This window comes from Juglans regia, chromosome 7, assembly GCF_001411555.2.
Source record: "Juglans regia cultivar Chandler chromosome 7, Walnut 2.0, whole genome shotgun sequence".
Classification (NCBI taxonomy): Eukaryota; Viridiplantae; Streptophyta; class Magnoliopsida; order Fagales; family Juglandaceae; genus Juglans; species Juglans regia.
The window spans coordinates 21,268,156-21,293,239 of record NC_049907.1 but is presented as its reverse complement, the minus strand read 5'-3'; the positions used below and the strand labels follow the sequence as shown (position 1 = coordinate 21,293,239).

Below are 25,084 nucleotides of genomic sequence, written 5' to 3'. Positions count from 1 at the left end.
CATGTTATCGATCAACAATTAGATCATATTGAATAAAAGATTGAAAATCCTGTTTCTACTACTAAACCTGAAAAACCTTTAATTATTTTACCAGAAATAAGGCAAGGTCCCAAGACCAAACCATCCAACACTCTTGATAAAATTGATCAAATGCTTGCTGAAATTTTTTTTGAAAAAATTGATCTAGAAAAATATGGGATTAAATGATTTTCTTCAAGAAAAAGCACTTGTGAAGAAGTGGGTGCCTTTCTCAATATAAAGCCACTAGCAGATCACTGCTGGCTGGTGTAGGACAATCCCTTCCCTCCCTGGGGGGTCCCTTGCCACGGACCCATATCCACCTCGGGGGACCCTTGCCCGTAGGGAACCAACAACACCGACACATTGTTTGGCTCTGATACAATCAAGGCTGAACTCATCTCACAAAAGCGCTTGTAAAGGAAAGGGTGTCTTTCTCAATATAAAGCCACTAGCACGATCACTACTAGCAAAAATCATTGTGTTTTAAATCAAGCTGAGCTTATGTATAATAATAATAATAATAATAATAATAAACAAACATAGAAGTCAAGTTTACGTGATAATATACATGTGCGAGCAGCACAATTGAGAGGTAAACAGTTCCTCTTTGGAACAGATGGGCTGGTCTTAGGGGATAAACAGCCTCCAATCACAGCAAGACACATAGACCATTTCATAAAAAGTAAAATATACCATTTTCCATCTGATTACATTTCTTGCCTTTCACTTTCCCTTTGATTTCACTTTTCAGATTTCACTCACTTGTCGTGCACCTTTGCCTCTAAGACCCGTGCAGTGAACTTCTCCTCCATCGCTGTGAGCCATTACTTTCTTCCATCGCTATTCGTTCCAGAGCTATCGCCGCCGCCAAGTATCTCGTTTTTTACAAGTATCTCGTTGTTTACACAACTATTTAGAATTTCAAAAAACCTACCACCCATGGTACATGATAATTTCTAATCCATCATTGATTCAATTAGGTCAAAATCAAGGATATATTGTTCTTTTTTTTTTGCTTTGAAAACCCATGTATTCAGTTGACAAGATAGTTGTGGAATCAAAGCTCTCTAATAGTCAATTCATCGAGCAATTCAAATGTAGATAACAACTTTCTTTCTTTGCAAATCAATTCCAGCACATGAGCCCACGAGTCAGGCTCTGGTTTAAAACCCATCTCCATCAATTCAACACAATCCTGTAACTAGCTTTGTTTAGATAAACACCATCGCAGGGAAGTTTCTCAAGCATATCAAGAGCCGTCTCAAACCTATCTTCTCTGCATAGCCCTCCAAGTATCACATTGAAGGTCACAGTATCAGCTTTGCATTCTTTTTCTTTCATCTTTTTGAGCAACTCCATAACTTCATCAATTTTTCTAGCCTTACAGAAGCAATTAATTAAAGTTGAGTAGCTAATTGTATCCGGTTTCAGACGGAAGCTCTTCATCTCATCAAAAACTTCTTTGGCCTCTTGCAGTTTTTTCTCCTTACAAGATCCATTCATCAGGGTTGAGTAATTGAATACATTAGGATTGCATCCATTTTTCCTCATAATTCCATCATCTTCCTAGCACGATCAACTTTTCCTGCACGGTAGAACCCATTGATCAAAACATTGTAAGTTAGGACATCAGGTGAGATCTGCTCCTTTGAGACCATTTTCTCGAACAGATCAACTACTTCTTTGAGTCTTCCACTTTCACAAAGGCCATGCTTGCAAAATATGGGGGTCGTGAAATAGTCCGTCGATGGGGGTTGCGAAATTAGTCCGTCGATGAGGCTCCTCAAATCAGTTCGTCTCGACTCGGCATTCGCTGGGTAAGCTTAGGGTGGAAGACGAAGGGGGACAGAACGAAGGGTGGAAGATGAAGGGGGACAGAACGAAGGGCGAAAGACAAAGGAAACTGAAAGAAGACGAGTGGGTCTACTATGAAGGAAATTGTTGGGTAGACATGACTGAGGGGAAGAAGACGAATGGATCTGCTGTGAAAGAAATGGCTCTGGTCAATTTCGAAGAAAAAGAGGATTTTACTTTTTGAGCTTTTGATTCTCTGTTGAGTGGGTGCAGGATAGGTAAATTGGATGCCTTACGTGGAGAGTTATTATTGGGGGCTGTTATGTTGGGATGAACAGACCGACTGGCTTGAAGGTTAACTCAATGTTAGAAGTTATTTTTTGTAATGAAGTACATACCCTACAAAGGGTATATACTAATCCATGGAATTGTTTTGCCATAGGTGAGTTTTTGAGATTTCTATCGTTTGAATTTAATTATTGATAAGTGCGAATATATACATTTGACAATCTTTAATCTATGAACACAACAATGTATGAAGATATAGGATCCTTCAGTACATAAGACACCTTTGGCAGTCGGCCACCATTTTGAAGGAAGGAATTCCACTGTGGAGTTCCTCCAAATCCTACACTCACTCACCCTAATCATGCTTCCCTCGCAGGACAAAATGTTGAGGTTCCAGCACATGCTTTCTCTTGCAGAACCATAACTTTGTTTATGCACTTTACCTGGAATGGCCTCTCGGTTCCAAGTGCCATGGTAGTCATTAATCAATTCTCCCCAACATCGAAAGAAAGATTCGGCATACACTAACTTCTGTTGTTTCAAATGATTTCTGTGACGGCAGTCATACTTTGGCTAACACTTTACGGAGTCAATCCCCCATAAGTACATGTGAAAATGGGTCCAGTCTCAGGAGACAATGGATCCTGTGGCGATGGCATCATAGCAACCAATTGCAACTTGCCTAACTGACATAATTTTACGGGATTCTTGAACATTGAGACCCTTGCAACATTATTTCCTAATAAAACAACATGCATAATGCTGAATGATTCACCTTTATCCACCGCAAATTGCCACTCTCTTGTTGATATGTCGAACCAGTCCTTTGTTTGAGATTTGGTCGCTTTAACTTCAATGTACTCTTTGCTATTCTCCTCCCCTACAGTAATGTCATAGGGTAAACCAGTTTCACTATCTTCATTAACCCACTTCACAATCGTCTCACCAACTTTCCCAATAATGTATTTGAAAGCAACAAGTTCACCCAGTCTCCCCGTACGTGCAGCTTGTGTTGCATCAGATGTCCCAGCTCTAAGTTGGTCTCTCGTGTGAAAATTAGATGAAGCAAACTCAGAGCCATCAGGCTTAGTATCTAAATCAAGGGGATCAAATTCAACTTTCATTCCAGAATCAATCTGATTGCAAGCTTGGTCAGAGTGATCTTCCAAATTGTTGTTATCTGACAAAACAAAAGCCATAGCAGCCGCTGCTGAATCATCTTCAATGGTCCAATCATCAGAGGTTGAGATAGAAACAACATTATCCGTTTGCATGACTGTCCCTTCATAATTATCCTCTTTCTTTTGTGGGCTGCCCCCATGCTGTGCACTTGTTTCCCGTGTCTTAAAATCATTTGCCTGAGCATAACTACAACCTGGTGCACTTTTCCAATCCACAGGCGGCCAGTTTGAGTTCTTTCTTGCTTTCCTTTTGGGGTTTAAATAACTTTTTTCATCTGTTGCTTTTGAACTAAAACTTGTCTGGGGTGAATCATCATTCTTTGTCAAAGAAGGCATGGCTGAGAGGCACCACACAGATTCCTCGTCAGGAAGCTTTGGCACCTTTTGGCTATTCAAGATGAAAAACTCCGTCTGCTCCTCAGTGTATCCTGATTCGGCCATGTTTGTGATCATGTGAAGGAAATTGGCCAAGTGTAAATTCGGAGTTCCATTAAATAGTAAACGAGACAGCTCCATATATATGGCATGACAATCAGATTCTTCGGTGGTGTACAAAATGTTGTCCTGCAAAGAATCATGTAAATATGGATGTAATTAAAAGAGAAGACATTCGATATATTTAATATTAAAAAACATACCAAATATCATGAAGAGATTGCTTTCTGGATATTCAAAACATTCAAACAACAGCTAATCTAAATACAGTTGCTCTCCAGATAAAGAGAATGCAAGTGAAATAACCAGCATGATTAATCTTCAAATTCCAGTAATAGAATATGTAATTCTTGCCTCCTACACCTACATTTTTCTTTTATCAGTAAACAAGAATTCATTGATCATAAGAATAAGCAAGAGCCCAACTACATGGGACATGTGCAAGAGCATTGCCCATGCCTCCTTAACTCCTATGTTCATTCTATGGGAGTTATAGTTGACTAGAAATGCTCATTGTTTTAACAACATCGAATCAGTTCCTTCTGCTGTCATACACAAGATTTCTAAGTGGCTTTTGGAGCTTAATTCTTTTATTCAGCCTTTGAAGCTGCTGAATTTTCCTGTTTAGAAAATTTTGAGAAACTTGAGGCTGCAACAGATCACTCTCAAAGGCAGAAAACCCTTGTTACAAAATGGAAAGCTTCCTCCTCTCGGCAAATTGAAGTTCAATATAGATGGTTCAGCTTTCAGTAATCCAGGCACGGCAGGGTGTGGGGCTTTTTGCTTCATTCAGACCATGGAGATTTCATTTTTGGTTTCTCATTACATTTGGGGATTGGATCCCAACACCAATGCAATTGGGTTTCTTAAATATGATCTTCGAAACAGACTGCAGTTCTTGTTCAATGGTTCCAGCACTCGCTTCATTCCCCGTGGAAGTATTACTATTGTTGGGCAAAAGTGTGTGCTAGGGGCGAGGATGGGTCACAAGGCAACTAAAGAGATATGCATGTGAAGCCCACGTGATGGAAGGTGAGGAATGGTTGTAACTAGGTAAAACGCTACGTGTGGTGAGGCCAAGTGGCTGCACCTGGAGCTGCCCTGATTGACGAATAGCTCAATCCAACTTCTTACTCTCCCTCCAACAGAACTTATCCCGTGAGAGATTCACGCCGGCGAAACAGGTCCTGCAGAGATACCTGCCCCGGAAGGACACCACCATCCTCTAAATCATGCTCAGGCAGGATGACGCTCCTCCATGAAGCGCACCCTAAGCCCTATAAATATCCTTCCAAGTATGCATTACAAAGGCAATAGAATATTGGTTAAGAGATGCTTACTTCTCCCACTGACTTAACCATCGAAGTAATCCCCCACTGGAATCACCCGAGGTTATTTCTTTGTTTCGTATGTGATTATCAAGGATGAAGCGGATGCAGATGGAACTGCTAAAAATTGTCTCAACAACTATTACAGCATCTGGGAAGTTATTCTTAATTTAACACATGTTGTTTCATTTACTGCACAGCATGCTTTTAGAGAAGGAAATTCGATTGCAGATCATTTAGCTAAAGCAGGAGCTGTTAGATGTTCATCTTCTTAATTTGATATAATTGAGTTACCTAGATTGGCATTGGGAGACCTTCGATTACCAAGATTTAGAAACTTGTACAAATGATGCTAGCAGTCATTAAAATGTAATACTGGTTGCTTTTTTATGGTTATTTTCAAAGCCTTGGTTTTGGGATTTTTGTGACCTTCAATCTTTCACTTTTTACATGGTATTTACGCTAAAAGTGAGGGTTATTTATAAAATTCGGGTACTGCCCCTCTTCCTTAAAACAATGAAACTCTTTGTACATCATGACATTAACATGCCGTAGCCTATCTTTCCAGATTTATAACTTTAAGGTGGTACTGAAGTTCTAAAGATCCTCGATGGGTTTAAGTTCTAAACTAAAGACTTGGTAGCAAACATTGTCTCGCTGGCTTTAGCATCAGTTTGCTGGAAATTTATTTGTAATAGGCTATAATCATTAGAAGAGAGAAAAGACAAACATCACTAAAGGATCTCATCAAGTACCTGCAGAAGACAGCTACATTCAATGCGTTTGTTCGATGCACCAGCACCTCTCTTTATAGCATTCCTGTAGTACAGCTTGTCAACAACAACGACTTGCAGACGATTCAGAAGACTGAATCCAGACTGCTTGAGTTGAATATAATTACTGGGGTGTACACTACAGATGTAGCGCTGAGCATAAGGAAGAGCCCAGCCCACTAACGATGCTTTGAAGCTACAGTCTACCAGGCCATAATATATAGCTTCACGAGTTACAACCTGCACATTAATAAATCAATGTGGAAAGGAAAATTGAAAGCACATCATTATTTTGAGATATAGGGAACTCTGTTTTTCTTAAAAGCAAGAGAATCTAACAGTTGGCGATGTCCACTCACAGAATGCAGTCAATTATTGTAAGTCCAATATATTATTCAAGTCAATTAAAAGGATTGCTATGCAAATAAGGTCTACATCCACAAGTTCGTTTTATGCATAAAAAAATTGAACTTTTCAAAGCACACTTGCATTAAAAAATAGTATTTTTTTCTTACAAAATCAAGTACCTTGAAAAAGGATTGTTATGATAGTGACAATGACATTGAAGAATTGAGCATAATTGATAAACCCAAATAGTTCAGAGATTAGTCGGGTATCTCTTGACTTATAATGTGTAAGGAAAAATATTATAAGACCATATAAGGAGCTTGGAACTTTGAAAAAACCTTTGACAAAGCCCTCATGCATAGGTGTTCCTCTTGTATATATGTCTCATGTACTTGGCTTCACCCATTTTAATAAAATTCTTATTTACTGATAAAATAAAATAAAAAAAAAACTTTTGACAAAGCCAGGAATACATCTAGCTAGAGTGGGTAATGCTCTTTTTTCTTCACAAGTGTTAAATCTAATCTTAATCCTACAGGATAAGCTCAAGTTGAAATACGAATCCTTCTCGGCAAGATTGGTTAGCATTCTATGCTGTTGGGCTCAACATGTTGATAAATTATACTTACTGCATGACCTAAAGGGTGACTTCATGTGAAAGTGTAAAACCTCAACGACTCATGGCTGCTATATCCCAATCTCAACCTCCACCCCAGACGCCAACCCAGAAAGAGCTTACCTCAGAGAGAGCGGGAATCCCTAAGTTTTCCATGAGTACAGAAACTTTTGTCTGAAGTATCTCTTTTTGATCCTCACTAAGTTTGCCAAAGTACAGAAAATCAATCTTATCGAAATGCTTGAATTGCTTCTTTAACTTCCTATCATCGCACCAGCACACAAGGCCAAAGGACGGATGCAGTGAGACCCACTTATCTTGTTCAGTTGGAAGCACCATAAACTCTGATTTCAAAAGACATTGTTTCAAGTAAATGACATCTTCTGGAGTTAGTAGTCCAGATTTCAGTCCATCACTCCACATGAGAAAAACTTCAAAAACCTGAGATGGGAATGGAACACTTAGGATGTACTGCTACAAGCAATTGTTACAAGCACAGTTTTGCCACAAATTAGTTACTTACTATATTAGCAACAAGTGAAGGCAAAGCAACAGTAGATAACAGAAGCAAAATCTGTAAATAGCTGCAGAGAGGAGGGGTCTCATGTAAACCACAGCCATCCATGAAAAAGTCACAAAGGCCTGGATAAATACTGCTCAGTGTCCAGGTCAAGGGACTACGATTCGCTTCTGTCAAACTGTGATAAGGATGAATCTCCTTCATTTGGTCCAGGGCACCAGTTGGATCATGCCAACATACTTCTTCAAGAGATAAAAACTTACCAGGTACCACATCCTCAAGCCTAGAGCCGGATGCAGACGGAAAAAATATAAAAGGTCCTGAAGTCAACTCCTCTTTGAGTTTCTTCTCTGAAGTGTTCATTTCATCCCAAATGATCGTGTACAATTTTGACATTTGTGATATGCTGGCATAAAAAACCAAAGTTGGGACCCGTTAAAATGAGCAGGTTTGCTTACCCGAAGAAAGAGTATGGGGTGTTAGGATCACAATCATGGAAAAAAATTGGCAAAATCAATGTCCAAAGCACAAGGTGAGGAGAATAAGTACATGACATGTTGGTCAAATGCCCTGGCATATGAAAAGGAACATCCAAACTGATACTTGTTTTTATACAATCTAACATGCAGAGGAACACTCTATGATTTCAGACTCAAACTGCAGTTTCCATCCAACCTTGAGTAAGTGAGCTGATTTGCACCCAATACAACATAGAAAAGGTTTACATATACGAGTTCTAAGCAAGTAGTATCACAAGAAGCATTGAGAACCATAAAATTCTTATACCAAAAAATGTTATTCTCTAGAAAAAATCAAGAATATATTAAAAAGGAGGGGAAATTAAATTGGAATAAATATATCCATGGACCAAACAGAATAGATTTGGGAATAACTTCCATGAGAGACTGGAAGGTCCATTTTCAATGAGAATACCAGACAATGATTAGAAGAGTAATTTCGTTATACAAAGCACATAATTGGTACTATGATAACACCACATGTGGTCAAAAAAGTGGCATCAGTTTGTATGGTTGCTCTGAGAAACCAATGATCATTATCATTATTGCACAATAATCCTATATATAAAATTTTACAATTTCTTTCACAACTTACGACTATTTTAAAGATAATAGAGGAAAAGATCTATATAGTCTAGACATACTCAAAACAGAACAAAAACACAGGATATTGATAAAATTTATAAATCCTTTTAAAATTTGCAAATGCTTTTTCTTGCTACGAAACACATTGGTAGAACCACCTTATGATCGGATTTTTTATGTGAAAGGGGGAAAATACAGTGAAAGGTGTGAAGAAGAACTCAATTGAAACAGTATTTATGATGCTAAATTGAACAGCATAAAGAATAAACGACTAAAAGCACATGTAGTAAAAAAATATGCTTTACTCGGTGCGTACAACCAGAAGAAAAGACAATTACAGACAACAAATGATATCACTTCCAGATTAAAAAAGTTAAACATCAAACATTAAAGTTGGTGATGAAGATGCACCAATACCTGGCCTTAAAAGGTGTCCTAGATCTTCTCCATACTTCTAGAATTTCCAAAATGTCATCCATGGTAACTTTAACCTTAAACCCAATATCACTAACTAACTTTTGACATCTCACCTGTTTCAATAAGATAAACAAAGTGTAAAAGAGAAGTACAAATTTATGCTCGCCAAGTCGTCCAAAAGTGTATAGGGAGATGCGGCAGTTTAATACAGCTCAGATTACATTTATACATATAATTAACTATGTACTAAGATAAGGAACAATTCCATTAATTCCTTATGGATGGTGTGGTTCCCTTTGACCCCTCAGTGATTAGTGATCATATTTTGTCATTCTACCAGAATCACATTGTACATATTGCCACTAATCCAGTGTTTCATCAAAGGACCAAGCATGTAGAGATTGATTGTCACTTCATTCGAGATAAGATATTGAGTGGTGATATTTCTACACCTTTTGTTAAGTCAGTGGACAACATGCAGATATATTTACTAAGTCTTTATGTCATATAGGTTGAAATTAATTTTGTTCCAGGCCAAGTTAATTTATTTGTTCCAAGCTGTGTTTACATGACATATTTGCTCTACCTTGAGGGGGAAGTGTTAGAGGGCATAACTGTATTAGTATATCCCATAAGGGTCATTTCCCTCTTTTCCATTCTTTATTCTCTGTAAAACCCAACTTCTAAGTTATATCTACAACGATATTATGTTTTTTTTTTTTTTTTATAAGGAATAAATCTTTACTGATAAGCAGAAGAGGCCTCTATATTGATGCTATGTTACAAAACATTCTTAAATACAACAAAAGCATCACTTAAAAGGAATTCTGATAACAAAATCAACTCAAAGGCAATCTACCAAACCAACTAGTCACTCGAGTCAAATTGTATGGATATATTGCATCTTCCACAACATTTTATGAAAAAAAATAATTTTATTATTATTATTTTTTTGAAAAAAAAGAATTTTATAGAGAGCAACCGTGTGAATTAGATGGACTCCAGCTAAGAACAAAACAGAAATCAACAAAGACATAAATATAAAAACTAGGGCAAAAGAGTATATCCAATGTATATTATACCAACCTTCGGAACAGCATATGGAGCAGAAGCACCCAAAATCGAGCGTACTGTATCACAATCATAAAACAAATCTTTGGGATAGTGAAGCTCATCATCAATGCTAGATACCACCCACTGGACATCACAAATGCTACTCAAAAAAGAAGACTTGAAGGGTTTACTATCTCCACCAGACTTAGGATTCCAGTAACCTTTAACACTCTCACTAAAATGACCATCCCACAGTGTATCGAGAACCTCCAACAGATAGATACAACATTGCGGTGTGCCATTTTTCAATAACAGGGACATTAAATGGACCAATTCATGAGATTCCCAGTCAATGACAATTGATTCTGGGGAAACCACATCTCTTTCCCACATTACATTCTTAAAAATGGTAGGAGAAATATCGGCCACAGTCTTATTAACTTGAAATATTTTCACAAAATCCAAGATACCTATTTCCTGGAAAAATTCCCTCCATTTCATAAGTCCACATGAGGTTGATTCAGTAACAGGATGCCTCAGATAGGTGGCGTCAACCTCGTGCCATTTCATATCTACAACATTAGTCAACTTATTTGCATTGACTGGATTTCCATATTCCTTACTAAAATGAATTGACACCTCAACAGGCCGTTTGAAGCCATAATTTGTTAAAATGAAAGCTTTATTTCGTAATTCGGAAATTATGTTCACCCTCTCAACACAACAATCAGGACAGCTAGACTGTAGGTGGATCATTGCAAAACAAATATACTCTATCATCAAATGCTTGTCCTTATTTGTAATTCGGTCATTAGATACAGCTGGCAAGATGTGGGCCTTCAAAATTTCATGAGCAGACAACTGCTTGACACCAATCCTGTGAAACATCTTCGTTAGGTTGTCTACCAAATTCACGTCCATGAATGAGGTAGCACAAGTTGATGCAGAAAGGAGGGCAGGACTGACAGTCCGGAGTTTAGCAAATAAACTTTGGAAAGCTTCAAGTCGATGTTGACCATCAAACCCAGTGTCAGATGGTAACCAGATTGTACCTTCATTCACTGAGCTGAATGTACCATCCGAAAGGGGAATAAACTTTATCCTTTTAAGGTTTTCTATGAGATCCATTCCTGTATCAGAGTTTAACAGAATTTGTCCAGAACGAAATAACATTATATAGAATGAACTTATCCAAGAAGACAACCAACTCAGACTCATTGATTTGATACCGTTTTCCACTTGACTTAAAGAGGATATAAATTGAAGTAAAATTGTGGGTCCATAATCCTGAATACCCAGTGCCCTTGCTAATGAATCAGACATTTTTATATTTCTATCCAAGAAACCAAGGCCAAGAAGCTCACTAAGCAGACCATCAGGAAGAAGAATGCGGGCCTGTTCATCCCAACCTCTTAGAACCTTGCATGGAGGAACCCATCTGTCATTGCCTCCTTCCAGAAGTAAGCAGTTCGACATTCGTAATTTAGAAATAATCAACCGGGGAAGACTAGAAAAGAAACCATGAACTTCCCCAACAAGCGGAACAAAGCTCATAAATGCTGACACAGCTTTTCCAGGGTTCTCTCTAAAACACAGAAGAGAACAAAAGGATCTCTCTGCACCAACAAACAAACCAGGAAACTCAGATGACAACCACTGGTTCCAAGAACTATCTCCATCCACTTCCTCTCTAGATGAAGGAAGGACAAAATCACCTTGAAGAATGAATTTCAGACCATAAGTTCTTAAAGGAAGAAATGCAAAAACAGGCTGCTGTTCTAGAATTGGAACGCAATCCCCATCAATCGATTCCTGCAATGTAAATGCTACTGAGATTTCCGTTGTACGCACATCAGGACGAATGACATCTGCTCGCAACTTCTGAGATGCTAGTAACCATGTCATTTTTTCTTTCCCATGTGAAACCCTAACGATGCCATCCCCCATGATTTCTTTTCTCATCACTATGAGTGAATTGTTGAGCAAGTTTCTAAACTTAATACACTTAAGTCGGTGAAGAAACAGCAACAAAGATGGGTGAAGATCTGAAAACATGGTCATAATGCTATTCATGACAGTTCCATCTGATAATCTCGTTCTGAAAGGAAGTACAATGCAAGTGTTCCATTGCTTGGCATCCAAATCACTGGTGTCACCAGATGCCAACCTACTATACAAGTCAATATTACATGGAGGCACTAATGTTGGCAAAACAAAACCAATCTGACCCTCACTTATATCAAACTTGACATGAAATCCATTAGAATGAATCTCTGGAGCATCTGTAACCTGCAGAAAGACCAATCACATTCATAACAGCTAATTACTCGGGGAGTGTAGGCATTAGTTCAATGAACCAAAACAGTGGCCTACCACTTTTGACCAATGACATTAAAATATGATTCACATTAAAAATTAACTTGTGTTTCTGAGTGTGGGGCATTATAAGCCTCTACGCAGGGTGTCCCACCGTAACATTTTTTCACTAAAATGTCACTTGTCTAAACGAAAGTAGAGTTCTTTAAGGGCTTGTTTGGATAGAGAAACCATCTTATCTCATCTCATCTCATCATTACAACTTTTTCAAATTCCCACACAAAATATAATAAACAATTCAACTTTTTCAAATCCTAAAACAATAAAAATATTAAAAAATAACATTCTAACAATATTTTATTCAACTTATCTAAAACCATCTCATCTCATCTCACTATCCAAACGAGCCCTAAAAGTTAGCTTTTGATTTATTTGCTAATAATGAAAAACAGTAGAATACTCTTTCATATAAGTAAATGAAATTTCATTCAAACTTAAGAAATGGTTAATTCAAGTACACAGGGAACATATAAGAAATAGATCTAAGCATTAAAAGGGAACGAAGAAGAAAACCCTGGACAGTATGAACAAATAAATTAAAAAATACATGGTGTTTACAGTATCATAAATATGAGTCGCCACCCAAAAATAAAGGGTTTAAAGGAAGAAAACTTCAACCCCATCCATCGATTTCTCAGGAAGAAATATACATGGTGTTTACAGTATCATAAATATGGATAATTTCTCTCTCCATCAACACTACACCAGGTAAGACAGTCACTTTCCACGGAAGTTCACAATGGTGGCTACCAAATTTTTCTTTCAGAGATTTTAAAAAACAGTTGAATACTAATCGTACACGGGACATATACAAGAGCAACACCTAGGCATAATTGGTTAGAGATACAAGGAATTCATGAATGTTCAGACCATTGAAGTCTAGTACATTCAACCAATGGAGTAAAGTGTTAAAACAGCTCGTCTTGACTGCTTGTGGTCTTCAAAGCTTCTATCATTCATCTCCTTCCAAAGACACCACTATAGGCAAATGGGTACCATCTTCCATATGACTTTGATATGCACTTTACCACGCAAGCCTCTCCAATTTGCTAGGAAATCAACTATCCTTCTTGGCATCACCCAAGCTATCCCCATTCTAGCAAAGAATTCATACCATAAGGTCAAGGCCACCTCACAGTGAAAAAGTAAATGGTCCAGTCTCCCGACTCTTTTTGCACGTGCAACACCAATTGACTATGGGAGATGAGCCTTTCAACATCTACTTTAACCATTTCTGTCTAAACTTCAACTTTACACGTTTCCAGGACTACAGAATCAAAACCCTATTTTCATATTTCTTTTTTATAAGTAATCAAAGAAGTATTAATAAAGATAGACAAAGCCCAAGTACACAAGATGGTATACAAGAGATGAAACCTATCTAGGTCGAAGTAAGGGAAACTAGAAAATCATGAAAATTCAGGCCATTAAAATCTAAAGCAACGGCCCATAGAAATAAAGTACGGAAAAATAGCGTTCTACGTTCCTCTGGGGACCGCTCTTTGTTTTCGAAGGTCCAATCGTTGCGCTCTTGCCATATACACCACAAAATACAGATCGGGATCATATTCCACACCGCCTTGATTTGTTGCGCTCCTCTCGGAAGTGTCCAGCTAGCCAATAGATCTACGACCGTTGCAGGCATAACAAAGGCTAACTCTATCCGGCTAAAGACTTCGACCCACAAGGCTCTAGTAGTCTCACAATGTAGCAAAAGGTGTTTCACTGTCTCGCCAGATCTCTTGCACATGCAACACCAGTCTAGTATAACTAATCGGCACTTCCTTAGATTGTCGGTAGTCAGAATCTTCCCCAACACTACTGTCCAAGTAAAGAAGATAGTTTTCAGTGGCGCCTTATTTCTCCAGATTCTCCTCCACGGGAACAGGGTAGTGGCAGTTTGGGAAAGGGAGTTATAAAAGGATTGAATTGAGAAAATGCCCTTACCCACGGGAGTCCACCACAGCCTATCGACTTGCTAACTTTTGGCTTCACAGAATAAAGCAAGCTGAAAAAAGCCTCAAAGATGTCCATTTTCCAGTCTTGCACCGCTCTACTAAATGTGACGTTCCACTGCACATGGTCCCCTGTTAGAAGCATAAGGTCCTCTATCGAAGCTTCCTGGTTGCATGCCAACTGAAAAATAGCTGGAAATGTATCCTTTAGGGCCTCATTCCCACACCATATGTCCCTCCAAAACTTCATGCAAGAACCCCTCCCCAACACCAATTTGGAATGGCTACTAAAATCCCTCCACCCCTTCCTAATGTGTTTCCACACTCCCACACCTCTAGCCCCATACACCTCTTCAGTACACCAGCCCCACCACATGCTTCCATATTTACAATCAATCACCTGTTTCCATAATGCTTATGTCTCGTTATTATACCTCCATAACCATTTCCCAAGTAGGGCCTAGTTGAAAGTTCTCAGATTTTTTATACCCAAGCCACCAGACGAGAGTGGTATACACACCTTATCCCAGCTTACCAAGTAAAATTTGAATTCATCCCCTATCCCCCCCAAAGGAAATCAAGGTACAACTTGTCAATTCGAGCTGCTACCCTGGCAGGCAACTGAAACACAGATAAAAAGTAGGTAGGTAAGTTGGAAAGGGTACTCTTGATAAGAGTCAAGTGGCCACCTTTCGATTAATACAATCTTTTCCACCCTGTCAATTTCTTTCCTATCTTCTCTATGACTGAATCCCATATGGATGAGGCCCTTGCTGCTGCCCCCAACGGCAATCCCAAATAAGTAATAGGAAGAGAGGCTACCTTGCACCCAAGAATACTAGCTAGCTGTCTAGTATTACTCACGTTCCCCGCTGGCACTAGCTCTGGCTTGTCAAAATTCACTTTCAAGCCTGACGCTGCTTCAAAGCATAGTAACAAAGCCTTCAAAGCTCTCAACTGGTTTTGATCTACCTCACAGAATATGAGTGTATCATCTGCAAAAAGTAAATGAGACAAAGTAATAATGCCCCTATTGGGGTCGCCAATCTGAAATCCAGCCACAAACCCATGTGTAACCGCTGCCGATGTCATCCTATTCAAAGCCTCCATAATGATAACAAAGAGAAGTGGGGACAAAGGATCTTCTTGTCGTAGACCTCGAGAGCTATTGAAGAAGCTGGCAGGACAACCATTAATCAACACTGAGAATCTGGCTGTAGAAATGCACCAACTAATCCAATTACGCCATCTAGGCCCAAAATCACATCTCCCCAATCGATACAATAAGAAATCCCAATTTACATGATCGTATGCCTTCTCCATGTCTAACTTGCACATAATACCTGTGGAGCCAGCCTTTAATCTGCTATCCAGACCCTCGTTCGCTATAAGGACTGAATCCAAAATTTGGCGCCCCTTGACAAATGCATTTTGTGGTTTCGAAATGATTTTGCCCAAAACCGCCCCTAATCTGTTAGCAAGCACCTTGGATATAATTTTGTATACCCCATTCACAAAGCTAATGGATCGAAAATCCTTAACCTCCACCACACCAGTCTTCTTTGGGATCAGCGCGATAAACGTAGCATTTAGCCTTTTCTCAAACTTTCCAACCAATAATACTTCCTGTAACACCTTCATAATGTCCACTTTCACCACCTCCCAGCAAGATTGGAAGAAACCCATCGAGAAACCATCTGGGCCTGGAGCTTTATCTTTATTCATGCGTTTGACTACATCATACACTTCCTCCTCCTCAAAAGGCCTTTCCAACCAAGAGGCTTCCTGAGTCGCAAGAGTATAAAAAACAAGACCATCCAGCTTTGGCCTCCATCCCGCACGTTTTGTTGACAGTTGCTCATAGAAGTCCACCACATGGTCACGAATCAAAGGGGCCTCCTTACATTCCATGCCATTAATGTTCATCATATGGTATTAGTTCTTCTATGAGAGTTAGCAACTCTATGGAAGAATTTAGCGCTCCGATCCCATTCTTTTAGCCACAAAGCTCTCGACTTCTGACGCCATGAAATCTCTTCTAGGGATAGTATTCTTTCTAATTCTGTGACCAACTCTGACTTGCGCAATAACTCATCCAGTAAAAGGGCTCTAGCCTCAAATATCAGTTCAAACTGTTGTAACTCCTCCACCATGAATTTTTTTTGCTCCCCAATATCTCCAAAGGATTGTAAATTCCAAAACTTAAGATCATTTTTCAAAGTTTTTAACTTACAAGCTAAGATGTATGAGGGGTTACTATGGAACTGATAAGAAGACTACCATTGCCTAACCTTATCCACAAAGCCTTCACTTTTCAACCACATGTTTTCAACTTAAAGTATCGACGCCCGCTTCGAATGCCACCACAATCCAACATTATAGGAAAATGGTCCGAGCAAAGACGTGGCAGCCTCTTCTGGCATACTTCCAGATAGTGCACCTCCCACTCCGGTGAAATTAGGAATCTGTCTAGCCGTGACCATGTTGATTGTTCGACCAAGTGAAGGAACCCCCTAGTAGAGAAATATCCAGCAGGATTAGATCAAAGATACAATCTGAGAACTCTGACATTGCTGGGCGCAGCCTACTTTCTCCTAATCGTTCACTAGGAAATCTGATTACATTAAAATCCCCTCCTATATACAAAGGAAGCTCCCACCAGCTATGTAGCCCAGCAAGTTCCTCCCATAGGAAACGTCTATCGTTGTCTACATTTGGACTGTATAAACCTGCAAAAACCCATTCAAAATTATCTACCACACTCTTAAAAGGGCATGCCACTGTAGTCTCCCCCACAAACTCCTCCATTTTCTCAACAACTCTTTTATCCCATATCACTAGAATTCCACCCAAAGCCTCATTTGAAGCTAGATAAACCCAATCCGCGTAAGTGCAACTCCAAATGCTTCGAATTAATCTTCTAGAAACACTTTTCAGTTTAGTTTCTTGCAAACATTCTATATCCACCCTCCATTCTCGCAACAAGTTTTTTATGCGAAGCCGCTTATTCGTCTCATCTAACCCGCGGACGTTCCAAGACAATTTTCGGCTTCATAAAGAATAGGCAAGCCCAATCCCTTTGGATTTTTTACGACTTGAGCTTCCTTCATACTTCAGTGACCAAGTTAGGTGGTTGAGCTCCTGCTGTTTTTTCGACTCTAATTTCTTTGACTGTGTATGATCCGCTTCAATTGCAGTAAGTAGAGCTAGAAATTGCTCTTCATAACCCCCACACTCCATTCCTATCCAGTGTTGCATTTCTTTCACCTTATGAAACAGCCAATCTAGAGCTTTTGATTCTCTTGGAAGCAAACAATTCAATGGGATAGGGTCCCCATCACTAGAAGCCCACTGCAGATTTGGAATCGCCCCCCTTCCTTCCTCTCCGAAAAGATTCCTACCCTCCCATTCAACCACAACAGTACAAGTGGGAGATTGGGTCTCAGGGACCATCAACACCTCATAGCCAGATTGGGTCTCGGGAACCACCTCCTCCCCTGCCTCCTCAACCTCTAGCTGAGCTTCAGAGCCGAAGTTCCTCACCACGATGGAGTCAAGATGGTCCTCGAGATGACACTGGACCTCCGTCTGGGGGGAGGACCCTCCCATCATGGTTATCGGCGGTTTCTGGGTACCTGAAACAGCATCGGCATCACACGGTGGCAGTAGCACCAACTCCACCTGACAGTCGTCCCGCGCCTTCTCTGTACACCCCCCCATCTTAGGCTTCTCATCGCAGGAAGAATCCTCAGCGCACCTCTCCACTACTGTCGGTAAAGGAGACGCCATCGGTTCTGTGGCCGTCGAGCTACCAGCATCTATCGCACACACGGAAGGATCCCGATACAAATCGCACACTCCATTTCTCGCCGGAGCAGATTCCGACAACCTAGCCTCAGTCGGCGGCGTCGCCACCTTTGCTCACCTGGCTCTTTGCCGGCAACAGTGGTTGAGGCCCACCCGCCGATGGGCTTGGTGCAGATGCACCGCATCTCCTCCACATGGTCCTCGTTGGTTTCGGCTGACCATTTGACCACACGAGCCTAGGCCCATTCTGCTTGCCCATTGACCATTTGCTTGAGGCCTGCGTAAAACTCTTATACCCATTCTGCTGGCCCATTCTGAAAGCCTTGGCCCACACCTACTTCCACCCCTGCTACATCTTCAACGCATCATTTCAATAAATTTAAATTAGCCTGCACGTCTTCTATTTTCCTCTGCATTTCCATCACAACCCGCAAAAGATTTTCCTTATTAACACCGACAAGTCCACTGCCAGCCCCTTCCCGCTTCTGCACCTCTACTGAAGAAGCGACGTCTCCAGCCTACAACAGCACACCTCCTTTCAGACTGATAGATTGATAGGGTGGGTAAACAACCTTCGATTTTTTTAGGGCCTCCAGATACGATGTCGAGGGCTAAGCTAACGTCGCCGCTACCACCTATGGAGGAGACAACTCCACTACACAGCCACTGCTTGCCATCCTCAACACTTCCACCAGCTTACTCCACCCCCTCCCATCTATCCCTTCAGGAATGAGAAGATTATTTCTCCGACCCCCCTGTCTAAACTCCACCAAAGCCATGAATGCCCCTTGGGAGTTAACACACCTTTGGGCTATGTAGCCCCTGTCCCCTTCTTTATGAGCCGAATAAAACTCCCTTCTTCCCACCTTTGAGCAGTCCTCCAAAGCTTTTGTGAACCAACAAGCCGAGCTTAACTCCAAATGTAGACTTCTCACTAACTTCCAACCCCTCTCTGTAATGTTCACCCATTGCCCCACTCTAACTACCTCAAATACCTTACGATCAATAACAACAACATTCAACATGCTCGTATTCCTACTCATACTTGCAGTAAACAGTCGCTCAACCTCCCATGAAGAGCAGCATCAACCAAACAAACAAAAAGTGTACGGAGAGAAAATAAGGAGGAGAGAGAGAGAGAGAGAGAGAGAGAGAGAGAGAGACTGCAGATTATTATTTTCATATTTATTTCTTTATGTCAATTAAAACTTGGCAACCTTGCACAGAATACCGAACAACCACAAAATAGCAGGAGTGAATGTGAAAGATTATTATAGTCGACACAATGATTAACTATAAAGAAGATGAGCCTAAAATCTACCTTAAGCCATTTGCTTCTGAAACCTTAACACAAGATTAAACTGCCTATGACCTTGCAATTGTTATCATTCACACCTGGAGTTAAGCATAACAGCAGGCCACATCAAATACCATCTTCATAACCTGGGTCAACCCAACATCCACAAGAAGGATTTGGGTTGCATGTAAAACTTTAGTAGACTATTAAAATGCAGGAACCCCCGCACAGTGTCAAGTTCCAATGAAGTGGTACAGCTCAACTAGTAAAGACTCTTCCAAAGAATGAAATTAAAGTTCCACAAAAATCAGTGGTTCACTTGGAGCAACAAACAGTAAGCAACAAAGCTTATTGTACCTCTTAGACATATAATATCATACACAACCTATGTACTTGGGAAAGACCATTTTTAGTTCTTTTTTTTCAATATAAATTACATTACTTACCAAAAAAGAAAAGGAAAAGAAAATCAAAGAAATATTACAACAGTGCTTGTTCAAACATACCCGGAAAACGGATTTAAAGCCAATGCCTTTCTGCCCTATATATCCAGCATTAGATCCTTTCTTCGTCGAATTACCAACATCACAGAGTGCTCTGATGTTTTGAGCAGAGAAACCTCGCTCGTTATTTAGAAGAATGATTCCTGACTCTTGAAGAATGAATGTCAGAGTTGGTTCCACATCTTCTGGATAAATATTATCATCAGCATTTTGCACCTGATGCAGAATGAAAATAAACAGGTTGCTTTTTTAGGGAAAAAAGGGGACTTCTTTGCAACCTATTTTGAACTTAAAATCCATATCAAATCCGTTTACCAAATTGAACATTCTATAGATTGGGATCATAGTTTTTACATTCAGTACTTACAATCAACTAAAACAGATATGAATGACATTTTCCAAGTCCAATATTATTAATCTTCTTGTGCCACTCTGCTTTACAATACAACATTCAGTTAAAAAGGAATCTAGTGAGAATACACAACCCTAAAGTCAACGAACTTAACTTAAAAACTCAAATATAAAGTGTATATTCAAATCTGGCCCATGTCAGGATCAATAGCCTAATTATGTTCCTCCCTTTTTCCAAAATTTGACAGCTGCGAGAGAATTTGATGCCTCATATTATCTCACTACATTTTGAAGCAAGAACAGATGCAGGAGATTGTTTTCGATAAAATAAAATACATTACAGTATATAAAAGTTGAAGCATCCTCTTTGTAAAATATTTCTCAACCTCAGTATATATCTATTTTAGTTTTATTATTTCGTTATTCCCACATTATTCAAACACATGTACACTTCCACCCTTTATTACCACTTTTTCACCCGTCTCTTGCAGTTTCCCGTCAACTTTCACCCTTTATTGCCACTTTATTAGTTGTCTCTTGCACTTCCTGTAAACTAATGCCTTTTATTTTCTTAAGTTTAGTTTTACCTTAAAACCGTTCGGTTTCTAAGTTATCAAAACAATTGGATAACTATCTTAGCAGTAATTTAATTACTTCAAATCCCTTTCTTCCATTTAGGCTTGGTTTGGATAGTGAAATGAGATAAGATGATTTGTGAATAGTAGTGAAATAGTTAGTGAATAGTAGTGAAATGGTTTGAGTTAAAATGTTTTATGGAATTTTAGAAATTGAGAGAGAAAAAGTTGAATAAAAATATTATAAAATTAAAATATTGTTATAATATTATTTTTTTAATATTATTTTTGTTTTGAGATTTGAAAAAGTTGAATTGTTTTTTGTGTTTTGTTTGGAAGTTTGGGAAAGTTGTAATGATTAGGTAATGATTACATGAAAAAATTGAAAAGTGTTTGTGTAACATCCGGGTCTAGCTCAGAGCTCGCATTCAATTTTATTTATTTATTTATTATTATTATTATTTTTTTTTACTCCCAACCATTCTCTTCTCACTCATCCGTTCCTCATGCCCACGTACAAGAAGTTCCCCGCATCAAGCACGGCAACTGCATGTAACTGCTGCCCCCATGCATGTAACCGCTGCCCCCATGCATGTATACACCCTTTTCCCGTGCGTTTTGGTTTCTCAATAAACTTCACCTTGTAGATCGATGCTCTCTACCTTTATTTTATTTACTTATTTATTTTTTTCTATCTTCTCCGCACCAAGTCGGAAGGCGCCTGGAAATCCACCACAAACCAGTTACTGCCTGCGTGAACCCGAGTTACCTAGCAACCTCCAACGGACGCCACCATCCAACCACCTCGTAAGCCCCGAGCCCTCCACGCACGACCAATGCAACACCCCTGTTTAACCATCATGTGAAACTGCCCAGCTCCATGCACAGCATCTAGCGACGCTGACCAGCATGCCGAGGTACTCTCCCACGCACGTCGAAAGCCACCAAGCCACATTTTTTTTAAACCTCCATTGCTCTGCCCTGCACCACCGTATCCCACACTTAGCCGCCCAACGTAAAGCTCTGTCGCACGCATCACCGAAACACCCCTGTTTTTGCATCTCAAAACAGAGCACCACTCAACCCTTTCGGTGATGCTAGCCACGGCAGGGGAAGTCCAGCGGCGTTGACGCCCAACGACTCCGCGATCTGCTGTCGCCCCAACCACCTTGTCGCTGTCTCTTGCTGCCTCGGTGAGCATCTCGCATGGTATCCCTCTCACTTTGTTTCATCTCTCTGGTGTCTCTCTCTCTCTCTCTCTCTCTCTCTCTCTCACCGTTCTCTCGCTCTCTTTCTCTCAGTGCACGGCTGTCGGGATAGCCACCTTCCTCCGTAACCCAACTCCGCCGCGACCTCCTTCCCCTCGGTGCCGCTGCCTCGTAGTTTTCCTTGGGTAAGTGCTGCTGCCGCTGCTTTGTTTTTGTGATAGCTTTACTTAAAGATGAAATATGGAGTGTCTCGGTTAACCTAATAGATGATGCGCTCTATTACCATTTTTGCCCCTATGATGTTTGCAGATATATTATTTCGAATGTATAGGGTAATGGATTTATATTTTAATGAGTTGATTATGTATATTGGGTTTGAAATCATGAGTTTTATATTACGTGCATGTTATATTTTTATTTGGACGTAGACGTATGGCCTTATACTACTAAGTCAGTATACTGGTGCTTTTAACAGAGTAATTATAAGTTGATCGTGTTTTAATTTTTATATATTAAACTCACTTTGTATGAGTTTTATTTTAAATACAGATTAAATAAATATTTGAAATACATTATTAGTGCTAAATATATATTTTTTTAGAAGAACATAGTAGTGCAAGACTTCTATTTTGAATTCTTTAAAGAGATACTAATTAGTCTATTTTTTATTAAATGAAATATTTTCTCTCCTACTTTAATCAATTTTGTTTTAATGAGTCTTTAAACCAAAAATGTATTTTATGGCATCGTTGTATTTATTATTAATATTATTATGCAATTTCAGAAATATTTTGAGTTTAATAGGTATGTGGATATTGAGGAATTTAAGAAGTGATGGTATTTTAGAATTAAGAGAAATTTTAGGTTTTTGAGGAATTAAAATAGGTACTTCAGGTGTAATATGAGATTATTTGTTCATTGGAGATTTATTTAAGTCACGTGACTTTTTATAGGTGACGATTGACAATTGATCAGTACTGTTGCGGAGAATTTTCTGTAAAGCTAAGAAGTCCAAGTAAGCGGGGTTCATATATTAATTTTGCATAAAAGAAATAAAATGAGGTTGACTTCTAAAATAAGCATGTTTGTTTTTTTTTTAAAGAACTTTGAAAACGACCTCAGATGTTTATTCTGCATATGCATAAAATTCTATCTAAGAGAAAATATTTTCTGTCATGACTGGTGTAGACATGAGCTAGTTTTGTGTATTTTGTTTCTAAACTATGCAAAAGAACGAATATGAAAATCTAAAAGTTTTATTATGAACAAATGAAAATATTTTGATTCTGTTTATCTTGAACATGTGAAGTGATCTACAGCTATTAAGTATTTTGTTTTGATATGATGTGTCATCTGAAAACCTTGGCATGAATTTCTGATTCTGTATATGATGGTGATCTGATTCCGATCATATCTGTTCTGTTTTCTGTTAAGGCCCAGCCACGGGTATAATGGTGGTTTATAACTCTACCACGGAGGTGAAACATGGTATACGGCCCAGCCACGGATATAATGGTGGTATATAACCCTACCACGGGAGTGAAACATGGAATATGGCCCAGCTACGGGTATAATGGTGGTTTATAACCCTACCACGGGGGTTAAACATGGTATTTGTCCCGATGTGATGCTAAGAGATGATATGATTATAATGTTTCAGTTTGGAAATGCCAATGGATTTTCTTTTTGGGAACAAGTTTGTTTTTCTGAAAATTTCGCTCTGATGTTTTGTAACAAGTTTTGTTTATGCATTCTGAAAAAAAATATGTTGTTTATGCATTCTGAAAGAAAATTTGTTGTTTCTGCATTCTGAAAGTAAATGTTTTGTTCTGCATACCGAACTTTATAAATACTCATGTTCACATGCTAGTATATGCTCTCTGCTTACTGAGTTGTTGATAACTCACCCCCTTATCTCCACAATATTTTTCAGATATTATGATGGTTCAGCTGAGGATCAAGATTATGAGACATTGGGTGAGATGATTTAAGTGTAGTGGTTCAAGCATAGGAAGTTTTTTTATGAGTATTGTCAAATTTTATTAAGAAATTTTATTGTGTTGTGATGACTTGACATTTTGGAAAATTAGTTATATTGAGAAAATTAGATTGAATCAAATTTTCTAAATGATATTGCGAATTTGGAGTCTAATTTTATATTGTTAGAATGTGAGGTTAAGTGCTAGGAAGTAACTCTCCGACCCGTGCGGGACTGGGGCGTTACAGTTTGTGTTTGTGGTGTTTGGATATTAAGACGAGATAAGATAAGATGAGATGAGATGAGATTGGATGGGATGAGAGGCTCTTGCTATCCAAACCAGGCCTTAGGGTGTCGTTTTTGGTTTCATTGTCATCTTGGAGAGGGATAGCTTATTGTCATCTTTGAAGTCATTGATGCTACTCCATACAACGCTGTAGCTTCTTCATGAAAACCTGATCTGATTGGATGGTTGTGAAAGATTCTAAAACTGGTTTCCCCTCTTAGAGATGAAACTCTTTGTGACAATGTTGGTGGTGCTGCTGGTCATCTCTTTTGTGCAAAAACTGCAGTAACTGAGACTAGTGGGAAGCCCAACATCTGAAGATGTCATCTTAGTGCTCACTTTCTTTGCACTTCTTGCAACTTTGACTTTCGGGTTATTCTTTTGAGCTATTGTGGTCTAAGTCCAATGACCAGCATAGTAGGCAACATGATGGTTCATCTACTTTTGAACTTCCCCCTCTCTGTGTATAAATTGACAAGTATGTTGGACTTCTCGTGACTATGAGAGAGGCTGGGGAATATGATAGAATTAATAATGTAATGGCAATTGTGACCGGTGAAAATGCAAGTTGCCTTCTTTTGATGACAATGATTGGCCCATGTCAACTTAGTTATCTCTATTTACCTCTGAATGTAGATTTATTAGATTCTTGTTCATTTAATGTCATTTTATGGAGTTTTTCTTCCCTTCTTCTTTCTGCAAGCTTCTTCATCCTCCTTTGGCTTCTCTTCTTTCTCTCTCTTCTCTCTATTGCTAGCATTTGTACTACTCTTGCTTCTTGCCCCCGATGGAGTCTAACTGGTGACCATTACCATTTCTAGATTTATTTTGAGCTTAGTTAGAGGTGCAAGTTCTTGAAGGATGGGCAATT

General features: G+C 39.2%; 1 protein-coding gene and 1 pseudogene across 1 annotated transcript; both read right to left on the bottom strand.

Moving 5' to 3' along the window:
- Window positions 1–590: 590 nt before the first annotated feature.
- Window positions 591–2,234, bottom strand: LOC118349011 (annotated as a pseudogene).
- A 46-nt stretch (window positions 2,235–2,280) lies between these two features.
- Window positions 2,281–21,942, bottom strand: LOC109015071 (protein NO VEIN-like). The gene is made up of 8 exons (XM_035691460.1): window positions 21,598–21,942; window positions 19,819–20,031; window positions 9,911–12,166; window positions 8,825–8,937; window positions 7,308–7,710; window positions 6,908–7,225; window positions 5,803–6,060; window positions 2,281–3,848 (listed from the first exon to the last, which is right to left on the bottom strand). The coding sequence occupies exons 1-8, from the start codon at window positions 21,940–21,942 to the stop codon at window positions 2,685–2,687; spliced, it is 5,070 nt and encodes a 1,689-aa protein (XP_035547353.1). The 3' UTR covers window positions 2,281–2,684.
- Window positions 21,943–25,084: the final 3,142 nt, after the last annotated feature.

Bases quoted from the DNA above. Each gene is read 5' to 3' on its own strand.
- LOC109015071 (XM_035691460.1), bottom strand. From the start codon at position 21,942: ATGCTCACCGAGGCAGCAAGAGACAGCGACAAGGTGGTTGGGGCGACA. The intron at 12,167-19,818 runs GTATGTTTGAAC...GTCTTTCTGCAG, and splicing joins GCTTTAAATCCGTTTTCCGG to GTTACAGATGCTCCAGAGAT. The intron at 8,938-9,910 runs GTTGGTATAATA...TTATTGAAACAG, and splicing joins CTCCATATGCTGTTCCGAAG to GTGAGATGTCAAAAGTTAGT.